Source organism: Thunnus albacares, chromosome 22 (genome assembly GCF_914725855.1).
Source record: "Thunnus albacares chromosome 22, fThuAlb1.1, whole genome shotgun sequence".
Classification (NCBI taxonomy): Eukaryota; Metazoa; Chordata; class Actinopteri; order Scombriformes; family Scombridae; genus Thunnus; species Thunnus albacares.
The window spans coordinates 25,878,712-25,891,508 of record NC_058127.1 but is presented as its reverse complement, the minus strand read 5'-3'; the positions used below and the strand labels follow the sequence as shown (position 1 = coordinate 25,891,508).

The 12,797-nt window shown below is 39.2% G+C and overlaps 1 protein-coding gene across 2 annotated transcripts in view; it reads right to left on the bottom strand.

Annotated features, from left to right (window-relative positions):
* Nucleotides 1–2,736: 2,736 nt before the first annotated feature.
* The window catches only part of rtn3 (reticulon 3), a 34,881-nt gene continuing 24,820 nt past the window's right edge, over nt 2,737–12,797 (bottom strand). For both annotated transcript variants that reach the window (XM_044341268.1, XM_044341269.1), the window contains 4 exons: nt 10,608–10,677; nt 7,909–7,955; nt 6,385–6,443; nt 2,737–6,269 (listed from right to left, as the gene is read on the bottom strand). In XM_044341268.1, the coding sequence (XP_044197203.1) occupies nt 6,221–6,269; nt 6,385–6,443; nt 7,909–7,955; nt 10,608–10,677 (225 nt within the window). In that variant the 3' untranslated portion in view covers nt 2,737–6,220. The remainder of the gene's footprint in view (nt 6,270–6,384; nt 6,444–7,908; nt 7,956–10,607; nt 10,678–12,797) is intronic.

The window sequence follows — 12,797 nt, the reverse complement described above, 5'->3', positions numbered from 1 at the left end:
ACACATGACTTCTAAATGGTTCAACTTTTGCAGAATAATCAGATTTGACAGAATTTGCTCAGTTGATGCTTTTGATACAAACGTAATTTAGTGAAGGAAAAGTCTTCCCATGCTACACTCGTATTTCCATTTCATTGGTCCACTTTGGGTAAGAATAAGCCCCCACATCACTCTAGAAGAGTCCTGACATAGCACTTAATATTTAAAATGAAGTAAGTTACAGTGAAATGAATGATTTGTTGGAATGAGATACAGTATGTGCTTGTGTGTATGTGTTTATAGTGTGTATGTGTATGATGGTGCGGGGAGAGATGCTAACCATGACTCTGCTCCTCATGTATCTTAACTTTCACCTTGTCTGCTCACCTTTCATCTGTACATGGCCAACATGTGAGATATGCATTCTCTCCTCAACGATCTTTGAATAAATACTCAACACCGCAAGCCTGTCTGCTTATTTACAGATGAAGACTATTTATTATTTATACTGACTGGTATATGCCATCATGACCAAGATCCTGGGAGGTTTTCAAGTAAGTAAACACTACAGCAGCTCATTTCATTCAAAAGGTCATGCTGAATTTTAGTTACTTGTACAGGTCAAACTCCAAAAACACTGGATCCTACATTTCCTGTAGTGTAATCTCTTGCTTAGGCTCTGCTGTCCTTGTAAATGCCCACGCCACTCGAACCCCATGCCCCCTCCACTCCTTTTCTCAATTGGAAACACTTACTACACCGTCACCTCCCAAACACTCTATCCACCTACATGCCACATCACACATTCCATACAAAAAGTAGAAAATGTAATGTGTAACCCACAAAAGTAAATAGTGAGCTGCAGGATGTGTCAGAGTATCCAGAGGTCTTCAACCAGAGAGGAGGAGGCCCTCAAACAGCTGCTGCAGTGTTTGTTTGACAGTGAAATCCTGGATCTTGTTTTGTTGACTTTTATAAGTTAGCTTCATTTGATTGTTGATCATTTGACACAAACTTGGATTTCGTAGTTCTTCACAACAGAGTGACAAATCCCTCAAGGATGTTTTTGTTATTATGGGCATCAATAGAGAAATAGTGGCATAATTATGATTTTCAATGAGAATATTTAAATTATTGAGCAATCATAAAAAATCTGGCTATGCAATGGAAAATGTGTTACATGATAAAACAAAATCAGTTCAAAAACCGAACCAATCCTAATCAGGTTTGGGACGCTTAATGATGATGCAATGATGAGCTCACTGTTTCTGTTATCACTAATTGACCAATGGAACCAGAAAACAGTAATTGTGAAATTTAGATGTTAATGTGTCATTTAAACACTGAAAGCACTACAGTGGCATGTCAGCCAACCAACAGTACGATAATATGATCGGCATTCAGCCAATTATTATGGCGTCAACTCACTACTCATGTTACCCTTACTTCACAATAAAAGACTGCTGTTATTCAAGATAACTTGAGTCTAAATTAACAAATCAAACCTTTTTAAACCTGGTTAGGTGGATCAGAATGAACAGGATCATTTTAGCCAGCTAAGAACATGTTAGCCTGGATTAGTTAAACTATGTTTTAAAGAACATGGGCGTTCACAGCAGCGGTCAGCAGTTAGCTTCAACCATGGGTCAGTGTTTTCTGGATGTTTCATTGGGGGGTCATGAACCGTGGAAACGCAGTCCTATATGTTTAGTTTATTTCTTTTAATTCATTTAAAATTAAAACAGATTTATAAGAATGTGTTATCTACAGTAAATTTGTGAAAAAATGTGTTTAAGCTTTGATGTAAATTATGAAAATCAAAACTTCTGCTTTCACCAAGGGGCCAAATATTTTCACAAGCCACCATTTGCTTACTACTGTTTTACTTTCCAGAATGACATTGTGCACTATTCTTCACACATTTTACTTAATCCAGGCTAACGTAATTTTAGCCAGCTAAAATTATTCTCTAAATTCTTGACCTGCCTGGTTCTTCAAAAATGACTTTATGTTTAGCAGTCAATAAACTACACTTTTGGAGGTTTTTACTTAAAAGACGACTCCACTAATTTAGCACTGGCAGACTAAAAATGGACATTGCAGTCAGAGTTTGGGGTGTTTTACTGTATGCTAGTAGTGGCTAACGTAGCCTAGGTCTGCTAACCTCACTTCTTTGTAACTCCACAACCCCAGATTTTATTCCTTTTCAAACTTGCTCCAACAACCCATGCTGACTCAAAAGACATGACCTGAGTCAATTTAGTAGTAGTAATATGCAGTAGTACTCTCAACACCTGAAAAGTTTCTAAGGATTTATTGCTCTGAAAACAGCTGAACCGAAAATCTGGGTTTGTGTCAAATCAAGCTAACCGTCCACATATGAAGCACTGCTCCACCATGCTATTCTGAATGTATGTTCATCTATAACGCAGCTATCTTTGTAACACTTCATTCAAAATTTATGACTCACTTATATGACTTTGATTCCATTATGTAATACCACAACAGCTTTAAATGGGTCTGCATGTGATTATTAACACTTAATGGTTTTAGTATGGTGGCCAGCTCTAAAATTAGAAACTATAATCCTCTCTCCACCCAAACACCATGACAGACAGCAGCCTCTCAAGTCAAATCTTCTTATTTTAGATATTTCATCTGGATGCGTTTTAATCCTCCGTCCTCCCACAGTGCAGGCATGCTGGGAAAATATGTGCTGTTTTTGTAAAAGGGACACAGAAGATCCACCAAGCCGCGGTCCTTTGACGTGTTTTTATTAATTTCACTTTGACATCAGTACAGAGACCACATACTTTTTTTCAGTTTTCTTCTTTTTTTTTTTTTCCTGCAACATCTTTCCAAAAGCTTCAAAACATTGGAACCAAAGTCATAGCTAATACAAAACAGAGCTGATGTTAGTGAACAACGTCTAGATACCAGTAAGAGTCAAAAGCAACAAGACTCGCCAGAGACAAAAAAAAAAAAAAAAAGAAAAAAAAAAAAAGTAAAACACACTCCTGCCACACACTCCCATACCCGATGAAAACACAGAGGAACAAACAGGAAAAGGAGAAAAGCAACATGCTGTGAGGGAACAGGTGAATCATATATATTACACTCTAAAGAAATAAGCCAACAAGGATTCTCTTTAGCCTCGGCAGCACACTGTAACACAGGTCACATGGCCTTTCCTGAACTAAAGTTACAATTAAAGGTGCATATGGGAAGCAAATTAGATTTCATAGCGCAACACATGTGGAGACAGAATGGTTCAGCTTCAAGGTAGCTGGTTGTATATTAAAGGGTTGTTTCACCCAAAACACAAAACTAAAACTCTCAGCTCCACTGGTGTCTGGCAGACAGATACATTTGGTTCTGTTTTATTCCTCCAGAATTCAGAGAACTATAGCTACATTTGTAACTATGGCAAGATACAACCAGAATAAGTGAGAAAATGTTTTTAATTATTATTTTGTAATTTGGGTGAACTGATCCTTTAAATAAACTAATCAAACTTCTAATACAAATGTGTTCCAGAAGCTTGAGTGAAATTCAGTTTTTTTTAGATGAAAACAAGCTACAATATGCAACTTCTTCACATTCAAATAAATAAGCAGGATGCATAATATCACAGTCTATGCCTGATTCCCCATTGCACTCGCTGTATGCTCCTTCAGCGCCTGTGGAGCCTTTTAGAGATGCTACTTACCTCAGCCTCAGGCTAGCTGACAGCTCATCAGCATGAGTGCCAAGCGCCAGGGCTGCAACCTGGGGCTAACAGCTAGCATCTCCAACAGAAACGTTGCATATTTCTTAAAACACCCAGAGTCTGAATGAGACACTGTGCATGAGGAGTCAAACCAAGACATCTGCGAGGTGATCACAGTGAGACGACACACAGTGGAGGGCATGCATGGAGAGGAATGTTGGACCAGAGGAAACATTCAGCACACAGGCATATGTCTGAGTAGTAGTAGTAGTTGTGTGACTGCATTGAGAGGCAATGAAAGAATGTTCTTCCACTGTTGGCCATTCAGTATTCAGGGGGACATTTTACTCCGTGCAAACTTACTTTGGGGCACGATGAGATGAACAGCAACACGAACATACTTTAATTTCCTTCTATATATTCATCCCTTAAAACAATATGAAGACATAGCAGTAGTGCTAACATATGACTATGGTTTTTACTGACTTCAAAAACACCATTGTAACAATCACAAGTAATAATCATATTAAACAAAAATCAGGGTCAAGAATATGATACAGCCTAATATAAAGGGTGAGAATCTGTTTCCAGCGTACACTAGATAGTTAGACATGCGCCTCATGGCAGTCAGAGAAAAAGAACAAAGTGACAAACAGACCTCTAGAAAACTGCTTCCACCTTCCCCCAGCTACACTCCTTTATTCACAGATCCCTGATTTTCTCACCCACCTAATCTCTAAACTTCCTCTCAGGTCACTGTTGAGGTTTTTCTATGGAGTCTAAAGTGTGCCAAAAGAATTATAGACCTTTACAGTGCTAAATCATGAAATCTTTTCATAATTTCAAATAGCTATGACAAATTGAGTTTTAAATTTTCAATTTGAATTTTTCACAAAATAAAAGTTTCAAAATATTAAAATTTTTATTTTATTCCATTTACTACAGTGTCAATTCATTTGTCTCTTACTTTAAAATTCAGAGTTGATATTTAACCTCTCTTAAATTTGTGAAATTTAAAAATGAAATTCCAAAAAATTAAGTCAAACCCACAGTGGGGCAAGAGGTACTCTTGACTGGCCAGATTCCTGCCAACACAATGAATAATTTGTGAATTCTTTTTAAAAATCAATTATTATTTTAGCTAAATGAAAACATAATTTTATCTGGATTTTAATTAAACACTATGAAACTCTATAATTATTCCAGTTGCACCCTCCACCCTCCATATAGTTTTGAAACTATATGGAGGTCAACAGCTGATTTTAAAAACATTCGCAGTGAGCTGGGAGAGCATTTTCAGGATTTGGGTTGTGTTATCAGATCAGGGAGTGTATCTCTTAACTTATCAAACAATCAGGAATTTATTACTCCACTTTAAAATTATGAAGCTCAATGACACTTAACATAACTCTTACAATGCTGTTGTCAAGCTAGTAGGGAGTCAAAGCAGCCATCCTATAATTAATATCAATAACAGTAATAAGCAGTGATAAGAATAATCAAAATTTACAAGTGAATGTGAGACCTCAACACTTTGTGGCTTGAACAGGTGTGACAAAAGGAGTTAGGACTGCTGTAAGTGAGGGAACTTTCCTTTGATATAAAAAGCGAGGCTAACATGTTCCATACAGCAGAGAGAGCCTGTTGTTGTCTTAAGGTGTATATACATACAGAAAACTGTTCAAAAATGCATCTGATCAAAAGAGGGTGAACTAGACCAAATTATCACAGCTGGCTCAGTGTTCCAATCCTTTTATTTCAACCTGCTCATGGGCTTAAAAAATAAAAGTTCAGTGCATTGCAGAAACTTACATAAACAAGTGCCTGTAAAGTTAATGGAAACAAACTCAGTAACAGGCCAATCAGTAACAGCAAACCTATTACCAGCTTCTAAAAATGAACTCATATCTAGCCATACAACAGCTGTAGAGCAAGAGCAGGAAAAGACTAGCCACAATGTAACCCAAAAGGTTGGTTTTATTCCATTTTTTTTTTTTTTTTTTTTTAAACATTTTTCTTTTTCTTGAATGTTTCCAGCTTAAATTATCCATTTACCTTCAGGGAACTGTGTGGTTTTAAGTACAGACATTTGCTTTTTTTTTGTGACACAAACAGCCATCATCCCCCCCTGCTCGCTGTACACGAAGTAACCAGGTCATAGATTCAGTCTAGTTCACTCGACCCTGCCTCCATTCCCCTGTGGCACAACCACAGACAGGCGGGGTCCGCCGCAGCGTTACATCACTTCCTCGCTAGCGACGCGCTTCCTGTCTGCACAGGCACAGTTCTTTTCTAATGCTTGCAAGTTAAGCTGCGCAGTAGTTTTACATTGAATATCGAGTAGCTCAGAGATTTTTCTACCTAAGCAAGGTTCAGTGTAGTAGGATGGTGGTTGGTTTGATGGAGTAGGGAGGAGAAGTTAGACTGGGGGCGGGGGTTAACTGGAGAAGGGTGGTGGTGGGGGAGGGGGTTTAGGATGGTAATGAAGATGAGGATGATGGTGAAGGTATAGTTTTCAAATGGGGGAGCTGATCATTCAGTTTTGCTGCGCTTCACAGCTCCGGGAAGTTTCTCTTGCAACCTGCAGGAGAAAAAGCAAAACGGATGTCAAATACTAAACATCTGTAATTAACGCATAAAAGTTAGTGGTTGTGAGGAGATGATCTACCCAATCACTGATGATTAGAGTCACTTACTTGGCCATTGTGGTGTTAATTTGAGTACGTGCCATGTCGATGTACTGATCAATCTGGGTCTGGAAGGAGAAAAGATGAGAGAAGAGCAGATAAGGTTAGTTAAGAAAAAGAAATCACATCACCTGAAAAAGGAACAAGGGATGATTTTGATAGTCTATCATTTGTGAGAAATAGTGAAACTTCCAAGTTACTACTAAGAGCGGCCCTTATATAAACTAAGTAACAGCTGTGTTCACAGTGTCAAGCATGTTCTCGGTGGGTGAGGCTTTTTGCAGATGATGTGCTTCTTCTGGCCTCACTGACTCATTGGAAATGAGTGCAAAGAGTTCCAGTAACTAGGGGTCTTACCAGTAAGGCTAAGGTGGATCATGAGATTGAAGGGTGGTTTTGGTGTAGCGCCAGCTGTAATGCAGATGTTGTACCAGACGGTTGTGGTTAAAGAGGGAGCTGAGCCTAAAGGCAAAGCTCTTGTTTTACAGTTGATGTGCGTTCTAAACATCACCTGATAATGGGCTTTGGGTAATGATAGAATGTGGACAAAATAGGTTTCCTTTAGCAGAGTCTCTAGCTTTACCCTTGAGGGCTGTTGATGTGTTTTAAAAGAAATGCTTGATCATTGAATAATGTCTGGAGAGGAACTTTGCATTGAGTCGAGGCAGTTCGAACATCAGATTAGGATGCTCCGTGGACACCTCACTGTGGAGGTATTCCAGGCACGTCCACCTGGGAGGAGACCTCCGGGGCAGATCAGGAACTCACTGAAGGAATTATATCAACCTTCTGGCCTCAGAACGCCTCGGGGAGCCCCGAGAGGAGCTGGAGTCAGTAGCTAACAGGGAGGGTGTACAGGCTGCTTCGCTTGGCGTGCCATTGCCACGACCTCGACCCACATAAGCAGCAGAAAATGGCTGAATAGATTGTGAAACCTACGAGTCAGCTCTGTATCATCTGAACCTTTACAGGGAAATGCAAGTCAGGCATTGAATTACTGTTATAATTTTATAATGTACATAAAACCACCCATCTCACTGCTGAGGTTAATGCATCTTAAGTGAATATTAAAACATAAAAACAATCCCCATGAGTACATTAGTCTAAAAATTCACTGACAGAGCAGCTTTGAGGAACCTTATGTTTGGAGAAACCAATAAAACACTCTCAGTAAATCAACAAAACAGAACTTCACTTCATGAAGCCTGACTCACACAGTTGATGAGTATGACCCCTAAACTCATAAAAGTTCCCATTTTGCATGATGTGCATCATTGGGATGCCGACGGCCATCTTATCTGAGCTAACAGTGCAATGACTTCATGTTCTCAGCAGCTTTGCGCTGGACAACAACAAGAGGGCCGCAAGAAAGCCTTCAGTGTCTGATGCGGACTGCAGTCATCAGTGAGCTCACTGCTGATGGATATGTCTGCTAACAACTGATGTCATCGCTGCTCTCAGGGAGGGTCAGGGACTTAAAGTTTGTCATCTGATACATTCATCATGTCCTGGGACACGAGGGCAGACTCTCACCTTGTTCTTCTCGTAGACCGGAGGCACGGCGAAGAGGAGGATGTCAGCTGCAGAGCACAGACACAAAGACATGTCACGAAAACCAGTATCATACTGACTCACTAGCTAAATAAATACAAGTTAATGTGAGGCACACTATTTACTGCATATATCCTGATGTTGGCTAACATCATATACCCGTTACAAGGGCACTGTCATTAAGGGTAAATCCACAGATTCACATAAGGGATGAAACTTAAACATATGTTGCATTTCTGGCCTCAACCCAATCTGTGAGCACAGATAGGGTTTTCATCAGTTGCCAGCTGCTGTCACTGGCTCTGTTTACACCTGGTATTAACATCCGTCTAGGGTGATCCGATCACAAGTGGACAGCTCTAAATACAGGTGTGAACACACTCAAGACGCATTGAGGACGGATTGAGATCCGATCACTCAGATCACATTCGGAGGTGGTCTGGGCCCTATGTGGTATTCTTTTAGTAGTGTAAACGCAATGCATCCTGGACCACATTGAAGGACCGCCTACTCAACTGACGTCCTCTACTTTCCAGCAGACTAGACACAGGACCCTCCGTTACAGGATAAACAAATTATTTCATTTTTCATGTGAATTAAAAACATAACCCATGTCCTGTTTTTTGCTGTTTTTCCTGTTTCCCTAACCGGTTTTCCTCTTCAAATCGACAATTACAATAGATTTTAAACCATACATTTTTCACTTGTCTGTCCAAAAAAATATTTCAGAATCTAAACGTTGCTGGATAGTTTCCTCTGTCCTGTCAAGTTGATACAGTTTTTTAGTTTTGCTGCACTGCTCGACATAATGGAGCTCAGGATTTATCAGGAGGACGGCTGCTTTGGATGTGTAGAAGAACACAGAACACAGTGTAACATGCTTATCAACTCAAGGTGTGTTCAAACTATCACTGTGAAAGTTGCTGAGCTATTCAGAAAAAAACAAATATTCCTGCTAACTTTGAAGTCTGGAAATCTACCGTGTGCATGATACATGCAAATCAGTCTTTGACACTGTCACCAAAAACTGAACATGGATACCTTCACAATGGTAGGATTTATTGTGGTCTACATGTTCTGACAAGCTCTACCTTGATTATAATGTTTATGCATTCATCTGGGTTGCCTTCAATTACATTTGTGCCGTCTCAGCAATATGTTTTAACAGCAAAGGCAAGTTCATTGTGGGCTTTATTTATCCTGGGTTTTGCCTCTCAGGCAAGTGTGTAAGAGTTATTAACTCAATATTATCAATCTCAATTCTCCGAGGCCACAAATGAGGCTCAATGATACAGAAATTTAAGTAACATTTGTAATTCTTTTGTTAGACTAACAGGGCATGAAGCCCAATGTCATCATAAAGTGTTACATTAAAGGAATAGTTCAACATTTTGGTTTTGTTGCCAAGAGTTAGATGGTAAGATGATGCATACATAACTCCCTGTAATACTGCAATGGATTAAACAAACAAGTGATCTCCTTTGGACAGAGCCAGGCTATGTGTTAAAAGTCTTTGTGCTAAACTAGAATAACCAGCTGCTGGCTGTAGCTTCATATTCATTGTACAGTCATGAGAGTAGTATTGATCTTCTCATCCATCTCTTGGCAAGAAAGCAAATATGTGTACATCTCAAAACTCTTCCTTTAACAATCTTTAAGAAACTCCACTGAAAAGAATAAAATATTCAAATGGAAAGAGACATGGCTCAGCTTTTAGGTCAATTTAAACTGTATTTGTTGGACCACAGAAGAGCAAACCATTAGATGGTGCTACCATGAGTGGTAGTCCATCTTGGGACAGTGCAATGTGGTGAGCTGTTCACCACTCCTTATACAACCTTACAGCTTATCTTGTCAACCCACTACACATCACTTAGACCACTAGACTACATGAGCATGGTAGCCTCATTACAACCCCTAGACATGATGGTCTTTATAACTTTACATGCTGCTGTTCTTCAGTAGCATGCTATGTTATTATTTGTGTAGAGTGAGAGTGGAAAGCCTTCATTTTAATGCTCCACCAACCATCAGAAATGTGTCCTTTTGCAACTCTTAATGAGTCATAGTAGTAGTTCCCACTGTTCCACAAGTGGAAGATTCCATGGCTTTGATATGACTTTCCATGAATATGTTGGAGCACTTCTCTCACCTACATTCTGTCCTTCCTGGTTTATTCTAAGTAATAAATAAATATATCAGCCAATAGTGTTTTTTAAAAACACATAACATTATATGGGTTTTTTTAAAAAAATTGCGACCAAGATGCATACTGAGCAGGATATTTTACAGTGTAAAAATCAAGTTGTCACTGACACTGTTTCAGTTTGGAATTTCTGCACTGCAATGTCTTGGTACCTATTAGCTGATGTAAATACTGATATTATATAAAATATCTGCAATAAGCCAATTTGGTGAACAGAAATGATTAAACTGCTTTCTAATGCAACAAAGCTGGGTAATAATCATCTACCCTATACACTTAAATTCAAACAAATTTGAAAAAAAAACCAAAAACAGTCCTGAACTCAAATATATGCTTGGGAAAGTACAGAGAAGAGTAAGAATTCACACAACAGTCTCTTAATGGGTCATTGTAAATTCATTTCACAAATAAATATGCAATGCAAGCATTTGAATGGGTGAAACAGACATGAACTCTAGGTTCCCACAGTGCTTACCCAGGATGAGGATGGTGATTCCATTGAAGACAGCTCCTACGTAGGTCAACAGCCACATGGCCACAGCCAGCTGGAGACAGAACGGCAAACAAAAGAAGCCCAGAGGGCGACTCAGAGAGGTGGAGCATTTCTAGGACAACATACAACACTTCACACACATCTGCTTCAATGGGGTTGAACTGATGTCAATATACTGGAAATTCTCAAATTAAGTCCAGTGTTCAAACATCCCACAGTATGAATTCCATCAGTACAACAGTCATGTCGTACTCACCACTCACTAACCACTAAGACAAACACTGTTCATTCACTGATGAATTCTGCTAGCTACTGATTTCTGAACTAATGGATATTTGGCAGTATTTAGGGCATTAAAAAAAAAAGAAAAGATTTTTATGGCCTGGTAGCAGGACCAGGCCTGTACAATTAGAGGGGAAACACTGGATTGTGCCCCTTTAGAATGTTGAATGCTTTTAATGTGAAACATCTGTGCAGCAAGTGTTGAGTTGATGGTAGCTTAAGAGAAAAAACAGAAGAGTAGAAGCGACTGGAAATGACTAGTGAATAAAAAAAAAATTCTGTTAAGAGAAACTCAGAGCAGCAGAGTGGTGAGTATCACATGGGTCCAATTTTATACTGATGACATTACATTTTGCCAAATTTACCAAGACAACAAGTACACAGTATCAAGTTTGCATCAACAGTAAATTTCAAACAGGAGCAGATCATGTCTCTAATAAAAGCCTTTTTCAAATGAAGGGCTGGTTCTCTATTATTTGAGAACCGCTATTTGAGAACTTACGGTAAACCTTTTATTGAAAATAAGACACTGTTTACCACCTCTGATGTGGCAGTTTGAGCGGATATATATTTTTAGAATTGATGACTGCTACACAGGGCGTTTGGAGTTCAGTTTAAGTTTACTACTATTTGTGCAGAATAACAAGTCATCTCTACAATGAAAGGTTTAGGATGAGAGAGAGTTCTCATCAGTGGGGTGCACGTTGATGAGGTTTTTAAATTTTGCATTGGCAAAACATTTATTCTAGAGCCTTTTTATCTTCCTGACAGGAAGAAACCTCTGGGTTAAACACTAAACACTTCTGCATTTTCATCCATCCTTTCTAAACTATTTAAAGCTTTGCTGCAATAAAGCATCACACTGTACCTGGGCAGTAGAATAATAGTATTTCTCATTTCCACACTCCATAGCATTGCTTTTTTATACCATTTTGAAATCTAGTATACAATTATAGAATTTATGTGTGTGTATAATAGTTGTGGCAGTGGTGCCTTCAAGATGATGAGGAGCGGTGAAGAGGTGGGTGCTTCTGTGGCTTTGTGCTGTAGCTCTCGCTCACAGTATTATTAAGTGGACTCGGTATTATTCCTGCTTGGCTGACAGTGAGTTTGACAGTAGCTAGGCTCTGATGGCTGCTTGCTATAATCTGATAGGCCAATGGCTGCTGAATCAAGCGCTAGCGGAGACAAAGCTCTCTTTCTCTTCTTTTATTCTCTCTCTCTCTCTGCTGTTATCTGATAGCTCCTCATGCTGAGCCAGGGCCGTCTAAGTACAATATAAGTGAGAATTATATCTCATATGCAGTAAATATGGTTGTGGAACTCAGTGCTGGGACTTTACACTACTGCAAGAGTTTATATTAGCAAAAAAGCTTTCAAACACCTCAGACAACTAAATGCCCGACACGGCACCTTGTGTTGCCTCATCAGCTTGTTTCTCAGGACTGTATAGGTGTGTACAGACTGAACCTGATGGACCTCTCCGTCTCCCCTGTTAGTTTTGTTGCACCTGTTAGGGAGTGACGACTTGACACTGAGTCATGGAGACATCATGTATGAACTTGCACAACTCTGCTTGTCTTCAACCTGAGCAGTTCTAATCAGCAATAAGCAAAAACCCTGCTGTGAGTGTGAGGGGCCTTTAGAATATAAGTTGCTTTGTTATGGCTTTGTTATGATGTTCTTCCTTGCACTTTATTGTACAAACTGGGACATTTTGGATATACGCTTTTAACAAGGTCACAGCAGGACTGTCCTTATTTTTATGTGTTGTTTGGTAGGTTGAGTCTGTTGTGTGTGTGGGAGAGACAATAGGGAGATGACATTATTATTGATTTTCATTGATATTGACTCACTTCTGTTAACACATGAACATCTGTCTGTCTGTAG